The sequence below is a fragment of the Zonotrichia albicollis genome, chromosome 6 (genome assembly GCF_047830755.1).
Source record: "Zonotrichia albicollis isolate bZonAlb1 chromosome 6, bZonAlb1.hap1, whole genome shotgun sequence".
In the NCBI taxonomy this organism is placed as follows: domain Eukaryota; kingdom Metazoa; phylum Chordata; class Aves; order Passeriformes; family Passerellidae; genus Zonotrichia; species Zonotrichia albicollis.
The window spans coordinates 16,664,140-16,688,031 of NC_133824.1; the positions used below are offsets into that span (position 1 = coordinate 16,664,140).

Here is a 23,892-nt window from a genome sequence, read left to right on the forward strand (position 1 = left end):
TCTCCCTGTCCTTTGAGAGAGCTCAAGATGATGTGACATATGTGTCCCTCCGGGTCACAGCCTGCTGTGACCCCTCTGCCTCTGGCCCTGTGGCTTTGATCCTCAGCTGCCCAAGAGCCCCACCCAGCCTGCCACAGACCAAGACACTGCCAAGTGTCATCAATGTCATCAATGCAGGCCACACTTGCTCTTCTCTGCAGGGTCTGATGAGCCCCTTGCTTTCTGAACTGGCTGCCTCATTCAGCTCAGGGCCCTGGTCCTGGAAAGCATGGGCTTGTAGGGGTGCTGCAACTGTGTCTCAGACCCTCCCCTGGTGCCATTTCTGTCACCTAGAAGGTCACTTGGTGAATTAAGGGAATGAAGGCAGCAAAAAGCACTTTGAACTGCCCGTCTGAAGGTCATGTCCCCAGAGGTGCCCTGTGCTCCCTGCTGCTGGGGGCTGGGCTGTCACACCCTGCTTGCCAGCTTATTGCCCCATCCTCACTCTGCTGCTGCTGATTTCTCTTCCCAAGTGCAGGCTTGACCTCAGAAGCAAGCAGCCCAACCATGCACACTCTGCCTGGGTGAGTTCCTGAGCAATGAGGTATTTCATGTTTGACTGCTGAGCCCCCACTGTGCCGCATGCTAAAGCCCAACCTGCACTGCACCCCCTGTCCTTCCCCTTCTCTAATGGGTTTTGTTTTGGGAATGGCCAAATATCAGCCATCTGCAAATAACTCCTGTGCCATCAGCTCCTTGTGCCAGACAGCCTCAGGTGGGGAGACTGGAGGCACTGCCCTCAGCTGGCCCCTGCTCTGCTGCAGCACTCCGTGGGATCAAATGGCAGCAGCACATCCCTGAAAAGCTGAGGAGTGTTTGCCTGTGAGAGGCAGCAAGGAGCTCAGTGTCCAGCTCCAGGGGGTCACTGTAAACACGGAGCTAAGCTGATTTCAGGAGGGATGCCAGCTGCCTGGGCCAGGCTCCACCGCAGCCAGGGGCAGCTGCAAGAGGTGCCAGGGGGCTGCTGATGGCTCTCTTTGCACATGTCATTGCTCAGCCCCATCAGGGGACACAAGCCCCTGGAACCCACTACCACCACTGGTGCCCCACGTGCAGGCTCCTGTGCACATGTTGTCCCCTGGGGATGCTGAAGTCATCTTCTTCTCTGGGGTGATCCAACACCTCTGGGAAGGAGGAATCCACTTGTGCCCGCTGTTCTGGGGTCTCCTGTTCTGGCTTTGAGCCTACCCCGGCTCTTGGCTGCTTTGTTTATGGCTTTGTTTATGGTATTGATAATTTTCTCATGTCAGGTTTAGGCACAAGCATTCTTTCCACTGCTGCATAAGAAAGTAATTAGGTGAGGATGGAAAGGACATTCTTCTTCCTCAGAACAAAGAAACAAGCCATGGCTGTTAGTGGGCATTGCTTACGACATCCACTGCCATGCAAACCCCTGCCCAAGTGACTGTCCCTGCCCTCACAGGACAGGTAGGAAAACTGATTGCATCCCAGGGAGTGCCAAAGCACCCTCTGAAATTTCTGCCTGCCCTTCAGCTGCCAGCACCAAGGTAAAGCCTGAACCCACTCTGCCCATTATTCTGGTCACACTTGCTCACCTGTGGTTGCCTCCCATCTCCCCCACTTGCCATCCCCAGCCAGAAGGAATGTGCTGAGGTCCTGCTCCACTCCAGAGCCAGGGGGATGCTTTCAGGGGGATTCACTCCCTGGGCTTTTGTTCCTTTCCCAGCTCCTCTGCACGCTGGAGGGTAGGCAGCAGTGCTCCTATCCCAAGAAGGAGGTGGCTGTGGTGTGAGAGAGTGTAAAAGGCCAGGGGCAATGAGAAGAAGAGAGATGGAACCACTGGTTTCAAATAGGAGAGGCTTTAGGAGCACAGCTGCTGGAGGCTGGAGAGACAGAACTGAGTGAGCTGGACAGACCCCTTTGCCACAAAGCTGTTGGAAAGCAGACAGTTTGATGAGGACCAGGGAGGGCAGCACATCTAGTAGGAGGCTGAAGGGAGAGGAGCATCACTGGGATGGGGCTGTAATGGGCTGGGGGAGCAGTGGGCACAGAAGAGGAGCCAGCAGTCCTATGTTGCAGTCACCCCACAGATCAAAAGGAGCAAAAGAAATCAGATAAAATCATGGACTGATATGACAATTTGCCTTTTAAACCCAGTGGCTGAGCTGTAGCAGCTGGCTGAAGAAGCCCCTACCCTGCATGCTGCTGGAAGATGTAAAGATGCCCCTGAAGGATCGCTCTGCACACACAGAGTTCCTTGTGCTCTCCTGCAGACATTCAGCTGCTGCACTCAGGGCCACCACAGGACCCATTGCAGGCACATAATCCGGTGTATCTCCTTCCTGTGAGCATTTCCAGTGCCCTAGCATGTCTCTTTGCATGTAGAGATACAGCAAAAGGCCTTTAGTCACCCACTAAGGTAACCAGTGCTTCTGTGGGTTGGAATGAGCCCACCCCAAATGAAGGACAGTGTCTACACTCCAGTGGGAGGATTTGCTCCTTGCCCAAGATGGCCAAGAGCAGCAGAATCTGTAGAGATGTGGCAGAGCACGAGGTTAAACTGATGTGTGTGGCTGAAAGGGGATTTGTGCCCCTGTTCTCCCTCCTCCTACTCTTCTCTCAGTCTTCCTCAGTGCATATAAAGCAAAGCAGTCATTTTAAGTCCTCCCTCGACCTCTTGGTACTCAAGCAGAGGCAGATGGGGGGGAAGGATGGACATCTACTCTAAGCTCCTGGAATATGTCCCCAGAAAGATCTCTCAGGCTGAAGGACCTGGAGTTTCTGGGTGGGTCTTTTTCTAGCCTGAACTTATACAAGGAAGATTATAAAACCCTGAATGGGGTTGAGAGGATCCAAGAGCCCTGGAGCCAGCGTGGGATAGCCATCAAGGCTCTTCCCATTGCCGTGCCTTTCTCCTGGTCGATGCGATCCGGAGCAGCGAGAGGGCCAGCGGTGCTGATGCAGCTCCAGAAGTGCCCAGATGCTGAGGGGCAGCGGTGTGTTCTTCTGGCATCCCTGTCTTCTGCTCCGTGCCCTCACAGCCGGGGTCGCTCCCCCTTTCCCGAGCGCTCCCAGCTGCGGCGGTCGCTGCGGGCCGGGTGGCGGGGCGGGCTGCGGGCGCTGCACACCGACTGCCGGGCCGGCGGCGGCCGGGGCTCCCTGGCCAGGCAGGGGTTAAGGCTTCTCTGTTGTAGTTTGTTTCCCTTTGCCAAAGTGGGTGTTGCTGGAATGTCTCCTCTCCCAAGAAGGGGGGCCGAGCCGTGTCCTCTGGAGAGGGGGGATGTCAGCATCAAAAAGACACAAAGGGGGAGGTTTCCAAAAATAAAACCCTCCATCCCCTCCAGGCGCTGCCAGTGCCAGAGGCAGGCGCGAAGGTGCTCGGAGCTGCCTGCGGAGCGCGGGATCTCGCTGGCAGCCCGGAGAGCGGGGCCGGCCGCCCTTCTCCTCTTCCTCCTCCTGCGGGGGCTGCCCGGCAGCCCTCTCCCCGGCTCGGCACCGCTCTCTGCGCCCCCGGCCCCGGTGGGCGGCAGGTCCCGCCGGAGTCCCGGAACGGGATGGGGCGGTGAGCGGGGGCGGAGAGCCGGCGGTCCCCGCTGCCCCGCGCCCGCCGGGGATGCCAGCCGGGCTCTGAGCGCTCCGCACCGCCCGTCTTCCCTCGCCACCGGCTGACACCATGCGGGGCGCTGCCGCCAGCCTCCTCCCGCTCACCTTCGCCGTCCTCCTGGGCTTCGCCCGCTGCCGGCCGGACTCGGCGGCCCGGCTGGAGCCGGGGGCCGGGGGCGCGGCGCGGCTGCGGAGCCGCGGGGCTGCCCTGGGGGCGGCGGGCACGGCCAACGGCCTGTCCCCAGCGTCCCGGTCCCCTCCGCCGTCACGGCCCCTCCCCGCAGCCCTCCACGTGGATCGCGGCTCCGCGGCCGCCGCGGGGAGCCCGAGCGGTGCCGACGGCCGCAGGCAGCGTCCCGACCGCGGGCTGCCCGCGCCCCGGGGCCAGGCGGGAGATGCCGGGCTCGGTCCCGGCGCGGGGCAGAGGAACCGGCAGGACTCCTCCCGCCAGCGGCAGGGCGGCGGGCTGAAGGCGCGAGTGGTGCCCCGGGCGAAGGAGCCAAGCGGCAGAGGGAGGATGGCGGGGTAAGTGCTGCGGCCGGGGGGATCCCGCCGGGGCTGCGCAGCGTGAGCCCCGGTGGTCCCGGCGCTGGGAGCCCCAGACGGAGGGACAGAGTCCGATCCCGAGCCCCGTGTGCATCCTCTCTTCCATCCCACAGGGCTCCCGGCGCTGCCACGTCCCCCGCGGGATGGCGGGCAGTGTTTCCCGGGACCGGGTCCGGAGCGGCACACTGGACCCCGCTGGATGCTCGCTGTCCTGCGGCGCCTCTGTCCCGCACCGAGGCCGCGCCGCTGCAGCCTCTTGTGGTGCCTGTGCGTGTGTCGGTGTGCACGCAGGCGGGGCGCGTTCCCGGGTGTGCGTGGGCCGCCGTCTGCCGGGCGAGGGGCTGCGTGCTGCAGGCGTGGGGGGATGCAGTGCCCTGTGGCGGGTCGGGGCCCCGGGCGGCAGAGAGCTGCTGTCCCCGCTGCCCTCCGGAGCTGCCCTGGGAGGCTGCAGCGTGGAGGACTCCCGAGGGGGATCCAGCATGATTGAGGTGTGGAGCAGCTGGAGGGGCTTGCTTGGCTCTGCGGGACGAGGGTGTCTGCTGCCGCCCTTGCTGCAGGTACCTGGCCTCTTGGCTCCTTCCTCCCATAATGGGCCCCTTGTAAGCTCTCCACGCCGCAGCTTCCCATGGCTTGAGTTGGCTCAGCCAAAGGAGGCTTCCTATGACTTGCCTGGCAGGGCTGCTTCCAGCTCCAGCCTCTGGCTGCAGCCCTGAGGAGGTGGAGGGGATATCGTATGGCGGGGCCAGCTGCTCCATCGTGAGGGGAGCCTGCCGTCTGTGCAGGGCTGATGGACTTCTCAGCCCGGGGCCCCTTCCTCGGCAGTTCCCCCACATCTCGTGGCTGATGCCCTTGGAGATCAGCTCCTTTGCCACTCGGGCAGGGCTGCCAAAACCATCGCGCAGGAGTTTGACCAGCCCGTGTGGCACTGTGTGTGTGTCTGCTCTCGTGTGAGCCTTGCTAGGGGGACTGTGGGGGCAGGCTCTGGGTTACAGCCCTCTGAAATGGGCAGAAATGTCTTCTAACATCTGGTGGAGAGCTTCACTAGAACACAAAAGGTCTGTCTCTGGGTTTTCTCTCTCCCTTACTCATCTCCTTGTAAAGTTTGGAGACAGAAATGTTTTCTGTGCCACTCTGTGTACTTTCCTTCAACACATCCGCAGAAGCACCAAGTTCACTCTACTTCTATTGTGTTTGATACATAAAGTATCACTACTATAGGTTCTGAGCTTACCCAGCTCATTATGTTGGCTTGTCAGCCACCCAGAGAGGGAGTCTTGGGAAGATTCAGTCCTGCTCAGTCAGATTTGGGCGTTTTTGGGCCCAGAAAGATTTTACCCTTTCTGCAGTTGGAATGTTGTCAGTGTTGCTTTGGGATCATGTAGCAGTTTGGTTGAATTGGAGTCATCTGATACCCAGCATGTTTGTTTTCAGACTGCAGCTGCCTCTGGTGACAACAGCTGGCCTGTGCTGCTGTCAGGAGCGTGAGGGCAGCCCCAAGGTTCACACTGTGCTCGGAAGAGCCCTGAACCTTTTTGCAAGCAGCTCTCATCCCTTAATCCAGGGTGTAAACAGGGATGGCTGGTCCAGCACTTACACAGGTTACCTGTTATTGTCTATATCTGAGAGTGCCACTGCCTCCAAGCTCAAAGCAAGGAAGAGCTGTGTCCGAGTGCTGTGCTTCTCATGCAGGCTCTGCTGCACTTTCTGCCTCTGCTCTGCACTGGAAGATCAAGGCTGAGGATACAAAGCTTTCTGCAGTCCCCAGGAGCCTCAGTTCTGCAAAGAGTCTCTAATGGCTTTCTGTCTGTTCTGGACTCCAAAGCATCACTTTGAAGCTTCTCTATAACTCACTGTCTTTGGAGCTTAAGAGGAAGCCTCGCTGCAACAAGTGCCCATGAGTAACCACATGGTGCTGGTCCTCATGGAAAGCTAGCTGCTGCTGGCTCCAGCCACTCTGGGGGCCTCTGTCCTTCCACCTCATCCATCTTCTTACACCCCTTGCTGCACCAGACACATTTTCATCCAGGAAACTCGGCCCCTAAAAAACTTCAGTTTGTGATGTTTCATTTTTTTGCCAGGTGAGATATTTTCTGTTCTGCTATTTACACTGAACTCCTGCAAGTCTCTGGTATGACAACCTTCATTTTCCCTTACTCAGGTAACTTTTCAGGCACACTAAACCCCAGTACTATTTATACAATTATTCTGGCTAAAAATCACAACTCCTGCATGTGTTGCCTTTTCAGATTCCCCAGTGAGAGCTCTCTGCTGGTACCTTCAGGGGCCCTGCAGAGTTCTGTGGTTGAAAAATCCCCTTTTATTGGCACTCTATGTTTTTCTAGATAATTATTTTCTCCCCTTGTCGGATAGCTGCATACCCAAGATTGAGTTTCTTTCCTGGGGACTCTTTGGATGCCATCCTGCTCAGTCTCTCTCTGACCTTTTTGCAGGTGTGACTTGTACGAACAATTTCATGAATGCATCCAGCTTCAAGACTTGCAAGAGCTGGGTTTTAGTGTTTTCCCCAGAAACACTCCCCTCCCCTCACTGTGAGGTGACTTTTGATATCCCCACAAACATCACAGAAAATTACTGACTCCTGACTCTGAGTGAACAAAACAATCCAGCCCTGAAAACATCACTGCTTTGCTCTGCTCAGCTTAACATCCCTGTTTCTCCAGCTCCCCTGACTAGAAGGATTTTCCTCTTGAGTGTTGTGGGGTAGGGTAGCTGTGACACATGCTAGATGTGACTGTACTTGTGTGCTGGATGCATCCCGAATTTGGGGTGGCCAGTCCTGCTGCGAGGACACTGTAGGCATCTCCCTCTACATCAGTGTCCCCTGGGATGTGTCCCCTCTTGTTCTTCTGCCCCGTGGCTGGGAGGGTGGGTCACAGTGATGAGGAAGGTGGGTGATGGGAGAGGAATCTGGGGAAGCCTCTACTTCTGGTACCTGCCTGGACACTTTCAAGGGGCATGTGAGGCTTCCCAGGTAGCAGGCAGAGAGTCCCAGACTCATTCTTTCCCCTCCCATTTTCTTTTGGGGCATTCTACACCCCAGTTCACGTTTTATTGCTGTTGTAGACACCATCTGTGGCTGTGTAATCCTGCTTTACCCAGGCTTTGTGGCATATAGGTTCTTACTGCAATGTGTTTACAGGATTGCTCAGGAGTGGAGGCAGTTAAATGCTGGTGTGGACTTGGCAGAGGGTTTTCAGTGACTCATCGATGCCAACAGCCTTTTGCTAATGTTCTTCACTGGGTCTGACTGCAAATATTTCATATGCATTTGGATGAAGTTCACTTTCCTGCAGTAGAAAGGCAGACCTGATGATCTAATGGTCCCTCTGGCCTCCTGTGAGGATGCTGTACATGGTCTGAGTGGAGTCAGCATATCTGGCAGCACAGAGTTCTGTGTGAAGCTGAAAGATGATGCATAGATTGCTATTAAAATAAGTGGTGGAAAAAAGGGTTCTACTGAATTCTTCAGAAACAGCATGTGATCATTGCTGTAAAAGCCATGATCTTACTACTGTTTTCTTGTTTTCCTCCCCCCTGGTGCCTGTTATGGTTGCTTGGTCTTGTTTAAGATAACACTGCAAGATCTTGCAGGCTGTTCTCATCCTGGGTACCTCAGCCCACCTGAGTCTGATCCTGCTGGTGGCCTCTGGCTGCAGCAGCAGAGGAGGGGATGAGGGAGAGGCTTGCAGCAGCTCCTTTGCTCACGTCCAAGGTTGTGCCAGTGCATCAGTCAGGGCTATGAATGGTTCTTCGGGGTGCAGGGAGACTTCATGGCACTGGCTTCAGCTCTGTGGGGAGTTTCAAGGAGCTGGCTATCCCAGAAAAGGAGCAGGTCAGTGAATAGTGCCTGGGAACTCCTGTGCACCAAGCTCAACATGCCAGGGATTATACCTGGGCATGGATGGTGCACGCTAGCCACAGAATGAAGAAAAAGCTTGGTTTGCAGTTGCTGGCTGCTGCCTGTGCTCTTTGGAGACCTCAGGGTGTACCTGGTACTTGAGGCAGAGGCTGAGATGTGGATCCAGTGCCCCACTCCGCATTTTCCCAGAAAAGTACTGAGTTATGCCTTAGGGTTTTCTTTGGTAATGTGGCTATTTAGCTGTCTGAGCTATTCTGTGCCCTTTCTCTTCAAAAAGGGGGAACTGGCTGCTGGAAATTATCTCTGTCTGCTTTGGTCTGAGCTGGGCTGGGAACTATTTTGGAAGGTGCTGAGTAGCCCATGAGCCCTGAAGCAGCACAGTTACAAGCAATCAAGTTCAGTGCCTTTGAATGTTCTCAGCAATGTTTCATTTCACAGGATATGTGCTAGTTGACCTGACCCTTAGGAAGGCTAATACATTATTAAAATCTTCCACTGGTATGGAGACAGAGATAGGAAATGCTGATTGTTTGCTGAAGACTTGTTTTGGCATCAGCGTTAGGGCTGGGATGAGGGCATCCCATGGAACATGACCAATATGAGGTTCAGTGGAACTTCAGTTTGCAAGGCCCCCGTCAGGACATGTCCTCCCTTCTGCTTTGACTGTTGAGTTTCTCTCCAGCTGGGAGAGCTGCTGACCCCTCCACCTGCTCATTCATCCTCTGGTCCCCCTGCAGCCCAGGCTGCCCTGGATGAGGGTGTGAGTCATGCTCCCGTTTCCTTTCTGCTCTGCTTCCTGTTCCAAGGAGTGGCTAAGCAGGAGAAAACCTGCTCAGGCAGCTGCTGAATGCTTCAAAGTTCCGATCGTGGCTCTGGCCTGTGCCGTTGTTGGGTCTCCAGGGGCTTGGTGTGTCACTCATGGCACCCAGCAGCTCCTCTTGCCGGGCAGTTCTGCCCGATGCCTTGGCAGTCCTTGTTCCCTGTGCCATGAGGGGTTGCTCAGTGTCTGCAGGTAGCTCCCCGGGAGGCACCCCCATTGTGGTGACACCAGACCTGGGGGACCCTGCCGCTTGTTTGTTCTCCAGAAGCAGCCCTGGATGGAGAGGCCAAGGGCTGGGCTTGCCCCACAGGGGCCTCGTGCTTGAGCTGCATCTCTGCCTAAAGTGTTTGTGGTGTCATGTGCAGCAGGACAAATGGATGTGGAAGCCACCACTCTCTCTCAAGCACCATCCCACAATGCTGTAAACATGCCACGCTCCTTAAATTTCCTTGGATTCATTCTGAATTCTTTGCAAGGCAGTACAAACCCCATGGCATTTAAACCAGGCAAATGACAACAAAATACTTGAAGTAGAACCAGAAGTGCTCAGGAATGAGTCGGATGCAGCAAAGCTCCCATAGCTATTTTCTTGCAGCTGATACTCTTGCTCACCTGTGCCTCATGCTCTGTGAGGCCCTGCTCACTGGGCTTTCATCAGGAAACAGTTGTGGCTCTTCTCTGCCCTCCAGCACTACCTACATGTTGTTCCTTCCAGCTGCTTATTTCCAGTCTAGGAGGTCCTCCCTGCCTCCATCTGTTCCCATTCTCTCATCCAGGACCTTATGGTAGGAAGGAACATTCCTTCTGCCCCTGCCCCTGAGGGCACGCCTGCCCTCCAGGCTGTCCTCCCTCCAGGAGCATTGCCCTGGTTGGTGCTGGCATCAACACCAACCCTTCCCCTGGGGCTGGCAGCTCATGTCTGGGGCTGGCAGTGACACAGAGGGGCTCTGTTGAGGAGGGAGCTGTGCTGAGCCCAACAGGGGTTTCATGACTCCAGGAGTGGCCTTGTCTGCTCAAGCTTGGGCCCCTGTCTATTTGAGCCTCGGATCTTTTCTCCTATGACTGCTGGCTTGGTGTGGGCATTGAGAGCAGCTATTTTGCCCACAAGAAACATGATTTTCTGGATAAGTTGAGGTGGGAAAGGGCGAGGGCTTTGCTCACTGAAGAGACTGAATATGACTTATGAGATGTGTTTCACCTGTGCCAAAGGAAGAATGGGAGCTGTGACCGTCTAAGCAAAGCTGCTTATGTTGCTGCTTGGAGCAGAGTCCCTCTCAGGACCTTAATTATCCAAAGACCTGCTTCAGCTCAATAGTTTTCTCTTTTTACTGATCAGGACATCTTTAAAGTGTTTAAGGCCTTGTGAGCTCTTATGCAGTAAATAAAGGAAGGTTTGGGTTTTTTTAATGGATGCATTCTGAAGTGTCTTAAGGAAGAGACTCATACATCTCTTTGAGTTGACAGACAAAATGCTGGAAATTGGTGGTTTTGCCCAGCCAGAGCAGATATGAGTGAGTACTAGAAAAATTACTATTGGCTTGTTCTGCTTGCAGGAAGTTGCACCAAGGGAATTTATATGCTTTCTCCCTATAAAAATCTGCTCAGGTTAATAAAACATGGATCCTGAAGGACTAGGTAACACTTTTAAATTACATGTCTTCTCAGACCACTTCCCTTTCCCACATGTAGCAATTGTAGCTCTGCAGGCAGCTTCATCTGTGAACACCAGAACAATCCTTGGCATACCTGCCACCCACTGTCCTTGGCTCTCCTAAAGAGAGCCCCACAGCTCGAGCCCTGGCACTTCTGGAGTCCCATCTCAGGCCATGTGGATGCAGGAGTCAGGAGGATGCCAGTTTAGAGCAGGATCTTCCTCTGACCCTGCTGTGTTCATGTTAAAGTCAGCCCAGAAGACAAATGTGCATGTTTCTGTGGTTCCTGTAAATTCTGTCAGCAGCTCTGACTGCCTTGTCCAGCATTAGAAATAAACCATACTTTCCACTTCTTTTCCAGAGGATTTCCAGAGCTTTCTGGCTATTTCTGAGTTTCTAGCTTTTGACAACTGTTCTTTCTCATCTACCTTGACATGCAAAGGTTACCTATTTCTAAAATCTTCCCTCCATGATGATTAATACTCTTGGAGAGCACCCTGAAACTTGTTATTCCTTCTCATTATAGACACTTAAATATGATGTGACCAGAGGAAGCAGCATTAGCTGCCTGCTTGGGCATTGCAGAGCACCCCTAAGATGCCCACCACTGTCTGTGATAGTTCTATCAGTCATCCCTACCTGAAAAGAGACAAGAAAGGAGAGGTGGGGATGATGTCACTTATGTAAGGGCAGTCAAAAAGTAACTGCAGCTAAATCCTGGATTCAACAGTCATGGATATGATTTCAGCATCTTGGAATTAGTGTAGCTCTGTGCACATCAGGTAGACACAAATTTCATAGCACCAGAGAGTCCTCAGAGCCCTGGGCCATTGCACTAGAGACAGATCACAAAGGCAGGACTGGGGTGCTTGCAAAGGGAGAGCAAGCTGGGGAGCATCCCAGAGTGTGGCTTCCGACGTGCCATCCGCGCCAGGGCAGGGCAGGGCTGGGCAGTGAGCAGCAGCAGGCAGCAGCAGGCAGGTGGAGAATGGAATGTTGTTCTCGGCTGGAGCAGCTCAGGACATTGGCAGGGGCAAGATACTGTGACCAAAGTTGAAATTGGGCCCAATTTACACCCCAATACCATGGAGAACCATGAGATCTTTAATGATCTCTGGCTGCTGGCCTCCAATTGCTCTCAGGAGGAAAATGGTTCCTCTGAGTGCTGTGCCAGGAATCCAGCATAATGCCAGTTCAAAAGGGAGCTCCTCTCTCAGGGATCGCTCACACTGCAGCATTCAAGTCCTTGGGGGTTTATTTTCCAAACACTTAAACAACTCAGCCCTTGTCCCATTGGTTTTGATCTCAGCTGCTGGTCCATCTGGAAGGAAATATCAGATCCTGCAGGAAATAATTTTGTGGGTGACTCAGAGGTGATGGCTGCAGCAAGACCTCAGCTTCCCCCTCTCCTAACCACACTGCTTTGTCTCTCTGCTTAGGCCAAATGTCTGTGGCAGACAGTGTTGCCCAGGATGGACCACAGCTCCAGGCACAAACCGCTGCATCAAACGTGAGTATGAGAGTCTCAGCCAGTGCAAGTCTCAGAATGCACCTCTAAAAAGTGCTTGAATACTTCTGTGACCCCACACACTGCCCATGCACTGTGCCAGGGCAGGAGATAAATCCTGGGGTCTGTGGAGGCAGTGCCAAAGCCTTGCTGTGGGACTGCCAGGCTATAGGTCAGCTCTTCCTGTCTGCCAGCAAAGTTGGAGTAGAATAATTATGGTTTTATTTCATTATTGTTATTAGTGTCTATCCATGGCAGGATCTTGTTGGGGCAGAGCATTGCAGTGGCCAGTTTGTGTGTGAGTTTTGAGCCTTGGGCTCTCACCTGTCCTGCTTGGAGCAAAGACGGGTCTGTGAGAGTCCCAGCAGCTGGGAACCAGCACACTGGGGCTGTGCTCATGTGGGTGAGCGCTGCTGATGCTGAGTGGTGAATCAGGGCTGCAAATTAGATCTGAGTGCTATTAACAAAACAATTAATGGATTTGGCACAAGGGCGGGGATGGGTGAGGCTGGAGCACGGGGTGCCTAAGATGGCAGTGAGGCTCAGGGTGCTCCTGCAGTGCAAACTGCCTGGCCAGGACCCTCCTGCCTACCCACAGAGGAAGCATGAAGTGCTCTGCTCACCCAGGCAGCGCTGGTACGGCCCTGTGGGCTGTGGTCACTGTGGGCTGCCTGACACAGCCCTGGAGAGATGTTTGGGTAGGCACCAGTGCAATGCCCGCCAGAGACAAGTGAGCTGCCACCTCCATCCTCAGTAGCTCCTCAGCTCTGAGCAGCCCCTGTGTGGCCCCTGTCCCTGAACAGCAGGGCTGTCCCAGCAGCCCATCCATGGCCTTTGGAAGCCCTGCTGGCCCCGTGCACCTGCCTGGTGCCAGGGAGGTGCGGGGCTGCCTGTGGCTCTGTCAGCTCTGGGGGCTGGAGCACGGCCGGGGGGAACGCCGGCCCACAACAGTGACAGCATCTGCCTCTGCTGGGGCGGCAGCAGCAGCTGCCCAGATGTGAGGCAGGGAAGCAGGCTCAGCTTTGTTTGCCGCGGGATCTCACGGCGCTCTGGCCGTGCTGGGGTGACTGCATTCGCGATCCTGTTTGGGAGCAGGGGGCCAAGGGCTGACTCACCTCCCTTCTCCCTCTCCCCCCTCCGGCAGAAGCCAAACGGTAGAGAGCGTGCTGTGCTGCCAGACAGTGTCTGTAAACACAGCGCGGGCCAGCCATGGCAGCATCTTTCTCTCATTAGGGATTTTGGTAGGAGCAGTGGATCTGGGCTTGCAGCCACGCGGGCTGCCTGGTGATTGCTCAGGTGCTGAGCCCTTGTTCCCAAGGATTCATTAAAAGGACAGTGTCAACATGATCAGGCCTGACAGTGTCCCCCTGACCGGGGACAGTAAAGCTCAGCCGGGACTTCGGTGGAGACTGGTGATGTGTAAACATAATTTAATTCCCAGCTACCTCCTTCCCTGAGCTTTTCTGCTGGAACTCAAGCTGCTGGAGACATACAGCTGTTTTTAAAGCTGCCAAGGCAAGCTGGACAGCCCATCCCCATTAAGTTTCTGCACTGTAATGCTGTTTAATGTCTGTTCCCATGGTCTTTGATATGTGGCATATCAAGGAAGTCAGTGGGGTAGAAATGCAGCCAGAGAGACCCTCTTAAGAGTGATGAAACATGAAAGAATTAGTATTCAGGCATTGGACAGATACTTGGTTTTCAAGGATATGAGCCTTGAGGTACAGGACAGAGAACATGTCAAATTGTTGCCATAATCTACTTCCTCTCACCTACCAAAGGTGGTCGTTTCTTCCTTCGCCCATGCTTTTGTAGGCACTTTATTCTTTCAATATCCCTGCATATGACTTAACTCCAGCCTTAGAATAGTGTCTCTCAGTATGTTTCAGATTTGAGGACCAAAGTTGCAGTGAGGACTTGTGGAATTTTCAGACAGTCTGTGACTGGGAAGGTAAACAGAGAAATATCTTTCCCTGGAGCGACAACATCTCCTGGGAAGGTGGAAATGAGCTAAGGGAGTTTAGGAGGAAGACCTTGGCTGTTTGCAGAGATCCCTGTGACCTCTGCCCCCAGGCTGCCAGGTGATGCCATTGAGCTGCAGAGTCAATGAGAGGCTCCAGAGTCCTCTCACAGAAGGGGCCTTTAGGGATAGTGAGCTGCATCTGAATGTAGGCATGAAGGGTTCAACCTCCTGCCTGCTTAATTTTGTTCTGGAGTGAGACTCTGGCCATTATGTTCTTAGTTTGGTGGAGAAGAAACCTGTGTACACAAGTAGCCAGATGCCCCCTTGCACTGCCCACATTTTCGGGGCTGCAGTGGCTGCAGCGTACACTTGTCAGTAATTTAGCTGCTGCCTATCAGCTCATCATGCTCAGCCTCCCCATGTTAGTTTATCAGCCTCCACTTTCATCAGCATTACTCATGATAGTTCTTTGCTGCTTCCAGAGATAGTAACCTGGGCTGGGAATGCAGCATGAGCTTTTTTCCTGACTGGAATATTTTGAAATTTAAAAGAAACATTTTTAACCAGTGTGTCAGGAAGGACTTAATAAACTAATGCACTTTCCAATCTTATACAGATGGTCTTGCAGTTAAGATGGTGAATAAAGGTGCAGGGATTCCAGGCTGAGTCTCTGGCTCTGCTGTGGCCTCACAGCGTGACTTCAGACAGTCCCATTAGCATCCCTGGGGCTTTTCCACATCTGCAAAATGACATTCACATGCCTCTTCATTTGTCTTTCTTCTGAACAGTGCCTATAGGGTTTTTTGAACCCTGGCTGTTCTTCACTGAAGTTCTGTTTCCTCTCTGTTATTCTTGCATTGCTGTTGATCCACCTCCCTGTGGATCGCTCACTTATGGTAAACTGTCCATCCCTTCTGGGAGTGCTCCCACAGTCAGAGCCATAAGTTAGAACTGAGAAGTTCTAAGTTAGAACTTTTCCATGAGAAAGTGGACTGAATAACCCCAGTGGTACAAGTCCTTCAGCACCTTCTCAGTTTTCCTATGGAGGCCTTAGCTGATGGACAGGTTCCCCTGCATTTTAAGTGGAACTGCACGGGAGCTGCTTGCAGTGAAGATCTACATCACTCTCCTAGATGAAGAGCATGAGCAGAGCTTCAGGGACTCAGTAATTGAATGTTCCCTTGCATGTCATTGCTCAACCCTGGGCCAGGTGTGCCTGCAAAGCAAAGCTGGGCTGAACTTGGTGGCATTCCCTTCTGACAGGCCTGGCTGGGTGGTCAGAGTCGTGCCACAGTCATCCCTGATGTGTGACATGGCTGGGAGGACTTACATCATGCACTAAAGACTAGACTTGACCCGTGAGGGCACTGCTAGATGTTCTTGAACAAACTAAATTTTCTGTTAGTGATACTTCAGCAGTGTTCCAAGTCTTATTCTTTTATTAAGAGCTTTGGGATGGCTATTTTTGTTTCCCCTAATCCCCAGCTCCTGGAAGAGGTGATTGCATGAGACTCCAGTGAGAAGAAATGAGTGCCTGTCATCTTAACAGAAACTGTTTATAGTACCCCGATCTGGGGAGCAACACCTCAAAGTAACCCCGAGGTCAGAAAACAGAAAGCAAAGAGAAATATTTCAAATATATATGTGTATTTTAACCATCTTGTTTCTTCAGCTAATGTTATGGTCTGGGGGGCCTGACTGGTGATTTCATGCACTTGTCACTGGCAGTGCTGCCACTGACTGATCTGCTCTCTTTGTATTGCATAGCTGAACTGAGTGGAAACCAGCAAATTTTAAAGCTCTTTCAAGTTTCCCCCGAGTCTGTAAAGGCAACTAGGAAGGAGATTAATCCTAGAGCTAAAATATTTCAGCTAGGGCAGCTCCCCATTCATCCTTGTTGAAGAGACCAGAAGACTAATCTCATTCCCTCCTTCCTCTTCTCTATGTAAACTGCCTTAGGGGCTTTTTAGAGTGCCTGGTCACTTATCAGCACTTTCCTGCTGAAGGGTACAGTCGAAGGTGACTCTGTTGGTGGGAGAGGTTGTGAGAACTGCTGTGGTTCCAGGTCCCAGCATCGTGGCTCTGCAGTATTTCAGCATGTGAAGTGGTTGTTTTCAATGGCAGGCTTCCTGGGCTGGTGGCCTTTGTTAAAAAACAGGCATTTATTGGGAGATAACAGTAGGGACTGGCAGCCTATTTAAATCACAGCTGAGTTTTGTATTATAAATTACATCAACTTCTGGAGTGCCAGACTTCCCAGAGACGCTTAATTCCTGCCTGACTAGGACCTTGTCCCTGTTCCAGGGACTGCAGTGTTGGCTGATTTATTTTACTGGGAGATTTCATCAAAACCTCTGGCTTTAACCTATACAGCCTTACGTGACTTGGGGTCTCCTTTTCCTTGAGATCTCCCTCTCTTCCTGAGTGTTAACATGGTAATAAATGTCACGTGAAGCATTCCAGTGAGCATATCGTTGATCCAGTTAGGAAAAGTTGATAGCAGGCTAGTTTTGGGATGAGGGAAGGGTTGTGGGGGCTATGCTGCAGTGAAAAGAATTCAAGTGTCTGCATAAGGACTTCTCTCACTTGATGACAGCAGGATGATGTGTGGATGGCACACGAGGAACGAGCTGTCTGTATGTTTGTTGTCCAGAAGCAGTGTTTCCCACAGGCATGCTTGTATCTCACAGGAGTGGAGAGCGCAGCCAGAAGGGGAGGGACGTGCTCTTGAAAGCCCTGCAGCTGTGTGTAAAGGTGGTGAGATGCCCCTGCAGTCTCCCTAGGGCAGTCCTGGGAGAGGGGATTTCAGCAGAAGCAGTGGCTTCATGGGTTGAAACCCATTCACAGGGTTTCCATGTGGCTGGATGTTGGTGTCCACCTTGTGTTGTCCAACACGGTTTTATTACCCTTTGACCAGCTGGCACCTTCTTTCTCTGAAGGACAACGCTGTTTTCCAGTGCCTTTTCAATTACCCTTGCACAGAACAATGAGCCCAGTCCTACTGGAGCAATCTGTGGATTCCTGGCTGCCACTGCCTGGGTCATAAACCCAATTTGGCATCTGTTGACTTGGGAAGTGTTAGGGTCCTGTGTATAATTAATAGCACTTTCCTCCTGGGGCGCAAACTGAAGCTGATGTGCTGTAATTAGGAACACACAGGCTCAGAGGTTGATTTAGGCATAAGGTTAATGAACTGTAAGTCTCCGTAGCAGTGGAGGAATTTGAGTGACTCCAAAATCAGCCGTGGAAGGAAAGCTGGAAAGCACTGAAGGGGACAGGCCAGGGGCACTGTGCAAATCAGACCCCAAAACTGACTAAAGGTAAAATGCAATCCCTTGCTTTGTGAATTAGGACCTATTCCTGTCCAGAGCACTCTGGGCAATGCTTTGTGAATTAGGACCTATTCCTGTCCAGAGCACTCTGGGCAATGCTGGCAGCCATGTGCTCTCTGCAGGCCATGCTGCTCATTTCTGAACTTTCTGAAATGAGCCTTGCTGGAGAAGAGCTCTGCAGAGACCAGTGTGGAGAATAGAGGTGACCTTGTGTTAGGGGCCGACAGCATTGTAACACCAAAGCTGTGAGGGTCACCTGCCTGTAGAGATGAGATGGGACTGTCCCAGTTGTGCTGCCCCAGCTGCGTGTCACCACCATGGGGCTCAAGTCCTGTGTCCACTAACTGCCTTTCTGTGTCTCCTCAGCTGTCTGCGACCCGCCGTGCCAGAACAAGGGCTCCTGCAGCCGCCCCCAGGTCTGTACCTGTCGCTCAGGCTTCCAGGGCTCCCGCTGTGAAGAAGTTGTTCCTGAGCAGGAGTACCACCCGCCTGGTGCCGCTGCCTTCCAGCCCGCTGCAGGCTCCCTCCGGAGGAGGACCGGCACAGTGGGGCGGGATGCCTCCCCGCACGGGGCTCAGGCGCCCATCCCACGGCACGTCCCAGCTGTGTAAGTCAAACGGAGTCCTGGCATCATGCTGTGCCCATCCCTCAGGCAGATAACACCTTGGTCAGCTGGGCCACGGCCTCTGCTTCATGAGACCAGGCAACCTGGCTCTCGATGAGCACTCCTCCATAGGCTGTAGTAGCTGACATAAGGGGGTCAGGTCCTGCTGTCCCTCCAAGGGACTCAGTTTGTTTCCAGCACTTTGTCACAGTCCCCTGGCTACACAGGAATGTGATGGGCTAATGATGATCCCATGAGGGAGGAGAACTGTGAAGGTCATCAGTTTGCCCTTGTCCTGCTGGTGAATAGCCTTCATGGTAGCAGCAGGGTGGACAGACGAGTGGTAGGTAAATCTCTTTCCCAAGAGGATATGTTCAGAGCAATATATCCAGGTAGTACTGACAGAAGAGAACACCTGAGGTGTGCTTGTAAGTGCTGGTATTAGCAAAACAATGACACTCACAGATGTCTCCTGGCAGACTCTAGCAATTATTGAACCATTTGTTCTGTATTTCTGAGTAATTTTGCTTTGGTTTGGATCATTTTGGCACTCAAGCAGATGCCTGCATATTGGGTACAGAAGCAAAGGTGGAGCTGCTGGAGCTCAGAGGTCCATGCAGGGGGGAGTGTGAGGAGTGTGTAAAGCTCAGATTGACAACTGTGGCATCGTCTGGTCTTTTCTGAGAGGAAGGACCTAGGGCTTCAGTGCACGTGCCTCAGATCAGTGCTGAGATGCTCCTGTACCTGAGCTACCACTGCTTCACAAACCGTTGTGTTTTGTGACACCCTGCTGGAGCTGGAGCTGTTTTTACTGAATGAGGCAGTAAAGATGGGAGAGGTGTCTTTCCCTAATAGGCACTGCTACTGTGCCAGCAGCTTTTTGGGGATGGAGCATTGAGAGTAGTGCCTGCTACAATAACCCACACATATTACTTGTTTGGGTTTTTTTAGACCATCTCCACTTCTCTGTAAGAGTCCGTAAATGTGGGAGCAAATTGTTAGACTGCATCACCCCTAAAGGCCCCTGTGTTTCTTGGAGCTGTTCAGTCAATTGCTGGGCCAGAAAGACTGGTTTTGTTGGTAGCCACTAAAGCAGAGAATTTTCTCATGGCTTCCAGGAGGAGCTCCTCTGTCACAACCAGGAAGACATTGCAGCAAATTACAGGTGTTTAACTGGGATGTAACTTCAGTTTTTCCTTCATCTTCTCTGAACTTTTGACTTTCTCTGTCAACATCACTTTGAGCTGCCTGAGGAGAGGGCAATTTGGCCTTTGCTTTTCTATTTTCCTGCAGGTTGTTTCCAACATGCCCATTGCCCCTACAGTAGCTACTGCCTTTCTGTCTCTTTTGAAACAGAGGCAATGCACGGGCTGGAGACAATTCTAGACCCTTGGCTGTCAACAGTTTTGGAGAGGCTCAAATGACTGGCTAAGATTTTACTGGCACTGAGTAGTTCACTGAAGCTGACTTATCTTGTGTCCAAATGGAAGACTATCTGATAGAAACCAAAGTGAGCAAAGGCAGAGGTGATGCTGGCAGGGAGAGGTGACCAAGCCCCTGCCATTGCTGCTCTAAGAAAGGCTTGCTGCCCACGTGAGCACACAGCCCCCTCACGTGCCTGTAACCCTGGGCATTGCTGATGAGTTTCCCTGTGGTGATGACCTCCTCCTACCCCTCTGTGCTACCACTCTGTGAGGAGGGGCTGCAGGGGAGGGAGAGCAGTGTCCTTGGAGATACAGCACCTGTTGAAGGCTTTCCCTGTAGGGAACATGACCTCAGGCTCCGCACAGAGGACGGAGCGCTGTGCCGGCATTGGTAGAGCATTCTTGCCCAGTCAGTCAGACATAGCAGCTAGTGATCACTGAGCTGGGATTGCTGAATGCCCAGCTGCCCAACGTACCTTAAATCCTCTGGCACTATCCCAAGGAAACAGGACTCCATTAAGGACCGTGCTCTGCTGTTCCTCCTTCTCTGTCCATGAAGGCCATAGGATGTCACCTTCATCCCATGCTTCAGCAAGAGAATTTGACTGTTGTCCTTTGCAATGGCCACAGGTAGGACACCAGGACATGTCCACCACTGACTGCCTTCTGGAGAATCCTGAAGGATTCACTGAGGCTGCTGTGTGTCTCTCCAAGAGGGAGTTGTCGCCCCCCTCTGAGTGCTGTGCTGCCCAGGCAATGTTTGCCAGCCCTGCTCTGCAGGCAGGTGGAGGGCTGCCTGCACCCTGCCACTGGTCTGCATTGAAATGCCTCTCTTCAGCCCCTGGGTGCTCTTCTATACAACTCAGTCACTTGGATTTTTTCTGTGGTCTGTGGAACTTAAAACATGGTGTGGTACTGCATAACTTAAAAGCCTTGTTGCTGTTAGAAGAGTAGTTTCCCAAAAGTTTTTGTGTGTCCCTTTCAGCATGCCAACTTCTGAGCTAGCTGCAGAGCCTACTGTAAGAGTGAGCATCTGCAGCCAAAGGCATGGTCTTGGCCATGCCCTCCCATTGCTTCACTTGTTGGTCCCCACCTGGTCTCTGGGTGAGTTGGCTCAGTTCAGTAAACCAGCAAAAAAATGAACACAGCAAAATCAAAGACATTTTCTGCCACTTCAGTGGACTGAATTGGCTTATTGGAAGATCACGAGACCAAAAGAATTGGACAGAACTGCAAGTCTAGCAGTGAAGGGGAGGAAAGGAGGGGTGGGGAAGTCACTTCTCTAGTTTGGTTATTTGTATCATGAAACCACACTCTTAGACTCGTCTGAACTTGCAGTGACAACATCATCTCTTTCCACTGAAGTACATTCTGTGCTTTTGCATGAAGCTCTCTTCATACAGTTTTGTAGCAGCAAAAGCAAGAAGTTTGTCTTAAAAGAGCTAGGTAGTGGTTGTTCATGTTTGCAGGTATGAGGATTGGGTTTTAGGCACTGCAAACTCAGAGCTGCATTCAGTGGAGTTCAGTTCACTGTCAAGTGTGAGAGGAACAGCTTGGGTTATCAGGTCCATGGTCTGCTCCAGGATAGGGCGAGTTGTGCTGGTGGACACTGATTCTTTCTAGTCAGCCTGGCATGATTTCACAGGAGCTGGCTTTCTCGTCTGATTTGTCAATAAGGAAGAGGTAGAAGAAGTTCTTGAATGGTTCTGTGGATAGAGGACACTGGTGATTCTAGGTCAGTGTTGTGAGAAGACTCTGAGTTCCAGGACAAATACCCAGTCCCCAGCCTCCCTGTACATTTGCATTGCTTACAAGCAGGAGTTCCACAAGAGTAGGAGCTTATAGACATCTTAGCCTTGTCTTGCTATTTCAAGATAGGAAATAAATCCTCACACGAGTGAATTTGCATTCTCTTTTTTTTATTTGCATCTATATTGCCTTTATTTGTGTTTGTTTGTACAGAGCTAACTATCAGAAGCTCTGAAGCTATACAGTAGAACAGTACTATATTAGATTCCCTATAAACATGCAAAAAAACCCATGAATCCACCACAGAGACCTAGAGAAGTAATTGGGTTGCTATTGGTTTCAATGTGTTTTGAAGTGAGTCTTCAGAGAGAAAGTTAAGAGAGCAGCCAGCTGAATTAGTTAGGAACTGCCTGGACCAAAATAATCCCCACTTACCTGAGTGATGGGACTGCTTTAAAATTATTTCTTGTCCTCATCTAGTTGGACTTGCTGCTTACCATGACTGCTCCTTCATTGTGGGGACTAACTTGGTCTGGAGGTAGGAAATTTTTGGGAGTCTGTAGGAGCCCATAAAGTGTTGGTGAAGAGCATGACCAGACAGCTGCCTGTTTTCATGGTTCTGCTTCTGGTATGCACATGCTTCTGTTTCTGCTGCAGAACCACAGTAGCCTTCTGTGGCTTCCCTGCCAGGAGAGCCCAGGAAGCGCAGCTGGGACAGCAGAGGTGTTACTGTCAGTCCTCTACCCTCAGGTACCTCCTCACCCTTGCTGCGAAGCGGCAGCTCCTTGAGCAGCAGGGCTGTACCAGTCATATGCCACTGGTTGTACTGCTTGGTTGGCATTTTCACCTGCCAGATGTGAGGGCTAGTGAACGGACCTGTGGGCATTCCCACTGTAGCTGTCATAGATCCTTTTCTGGGTGTGCTGGCAGTCTTGGAAAAATGTGGATTGAAGGTCAGCTTGAATGTTGTGCTGAGCACAGGCATCAGTGCTGCAGAGTTACTTGTAGCCCTCAGTGTTTCTGTCTGGAGAGGTACTGGGTAAGAACCACTCTATCCTGGGCTGGCCTCTATGGTGTGGATTCTCTCTTCCTCCTGGGACTAAAGAAGAAGAAGATGTATTCAGTCTTACTTGAGCTCAACCCTTGCCCAGGGAAGGACAAGGCTAGGAGAAAGGCAGCTCTGAGTCTACTTTGCTGACACCAGAGCTGGTGATGCTCCAGCTGTCATCCCTGGAAATATAGGCTAAGCAGTGAGTACCACTTCCCAAGTCCCCTCAGCAGTCTGTGGCTCAGTGCAGATTTGGAGTCAGGTGTCCAAGAGAGCCTGTGGAGACTTGTTAGCTGCTGCAGAAGCTGAGAGGGCCCCTTTCTATGCTGGGTGGAACAGCAAGTGCTCTGGAGAGCAAAATCCTGGGGGTGTTAGAGGCCCTCCCAGCATGGACTAGCTGCAAACCCTCCCTCTTCTTGATCTCAGCCTGAATCTCTGCCTGGAGAAGCAAAGCCCTGATGGATGATTGTGCGGGTGGAGTTGCACCTCAGCCCAGAAGCTGAGCTAAATGGAAACAGCTTTGTTTTCCTAAGGCTGGAGTATCAGCAGAATTCATGTTTATTTAGCAGGGAGTGGAAAGGGTTTGTTCCCTTGCCCCTTACCCTCAGGATGGCTGACCAGATGCCTTTGACTCTGGCAGTGTGTGTGGAGGGTCCTGTTGCTGCCCCCTGAGAAGGTCCCTTCTGCCAGGGATATATAAATCTGTAGCCAGCATGTGTGCAAGGGAGCTGTGCTACCTGGATGGGAGGTGTGTGCTGGGTGATGGGCATTTGTCTGGAAAGATAAGCAGAGATGTCTGGGATCTGCAAAGCATTCCCCCAATGATGCAGGCAAGGGAAAAGGACATAGCTATGGTGTCAGGTGCTGAGACACTGTGCAGACAGCTTAATGCAGCTAAGCTCTTGAGGGCAGGGAGCTTCCTGCTCTGAGAGGGTTCTGTTTAGGCAAGGCAGTTGTTGGGAGTTGCCTGGTGTTTTCAGGGTGGAAAAGGAAGAAGGCTGAGTTGCAACATGCCTGGCCCACTGATTTCTGATCCCAGACTCTCTGCAGCACCCTGGAGGAGACACCTCCTCCCTTCCTGATGAGAGGAAGTGCTGTATGCAGCCCTTGAGGAGCTGTGGCAAGCGCTCCTGGCCTGGGAACACTGGGAACCTCATGCCAGCAGGCAGGCTCTGCCAAAATCTCTGTTCTCTCTCCTGGAAGCAAAGGATTAGAACAGCAGGGAGCAAACAGATGGGAGGATCTTGGGTGGGTGGCAGAGGTTGCTGGATGGAGAAAGTGTATTTCCCCCCATTTGAAAATTGTTCTCTTTCATTTGAAAATCCTGCCCTGGTGCTAGTCAAATGTCAAGCATGATCCTTTGCAAAGGGGAGTGGAGCCCATGGATGGATACAAAGCTGTCTGCCCTGGGGTCACCACTTAAACCACGACATTGAGAACTGCAGCTTGGCAAAATCAGCTTGATGAGCTTGTTGTCATTGAGGACTAGCAGATAGAACAAAAAGTTCACTGCAAGGTCACTTGCTTTTTAAAGATGCTGCTCCAAACAGAGACAGATTTGTCTTAATTGTTAAAGCAGGATCTGGAGCCTCCTGTCTTGCCAGCTTTGAACTTTCCACATTCATGAGAAAAAGGGGAACTTGCTTACTGCCTTACTTGGGTTGCTGACGAGTGTCCAGGACTGTTTATCCACCATATGTCTAGCACTAGCAGGTGGTCTGTACTAGCTACATACTTATTGAATACATCTTTGCTCTTCTGCTC

General features: G+C 52.3%; 1 protein-coding gene across 4 annotated transcripts in view; it reads left to right on the forward strand.

Moving 5' to 3' along the window:
* Window positions 1–3,307: 3,307 nt before the first annotated feature.
* LTBP2 (latent transforming growth factor beta binding protein 2) overlaps window positions 3,308–23,892 on the forward strand; it is a 70,965-nt gene continuing 50,380 nt past the window's right edge. For 2 of the 4 annotated variants that reach the window (XM_074542620.1, XM_026792505.2), the window contains exons 1-3: window positions 3,308–4,128; window positions 11,941–12,011; window positions 17,670–17,910. In XM_074542620.1, the coding sequence (XP_074398721.1) occupies window positions 3,674–4,128; window positions 11,941–12,011; window positions 17,670–17,910 (767 nt within the window). In that variant the 5' untranslated portion in view covers window positions 3,308–3,673. The remainder of the gene's footprint in view (window positions 4,129–11,940; window positions 12,012–17,669; window positions 17,911–23,892) is intronic. The other 2 variants (XM_074542619.1, XM_014267556.3) reach the window with 2 other exon arrangements.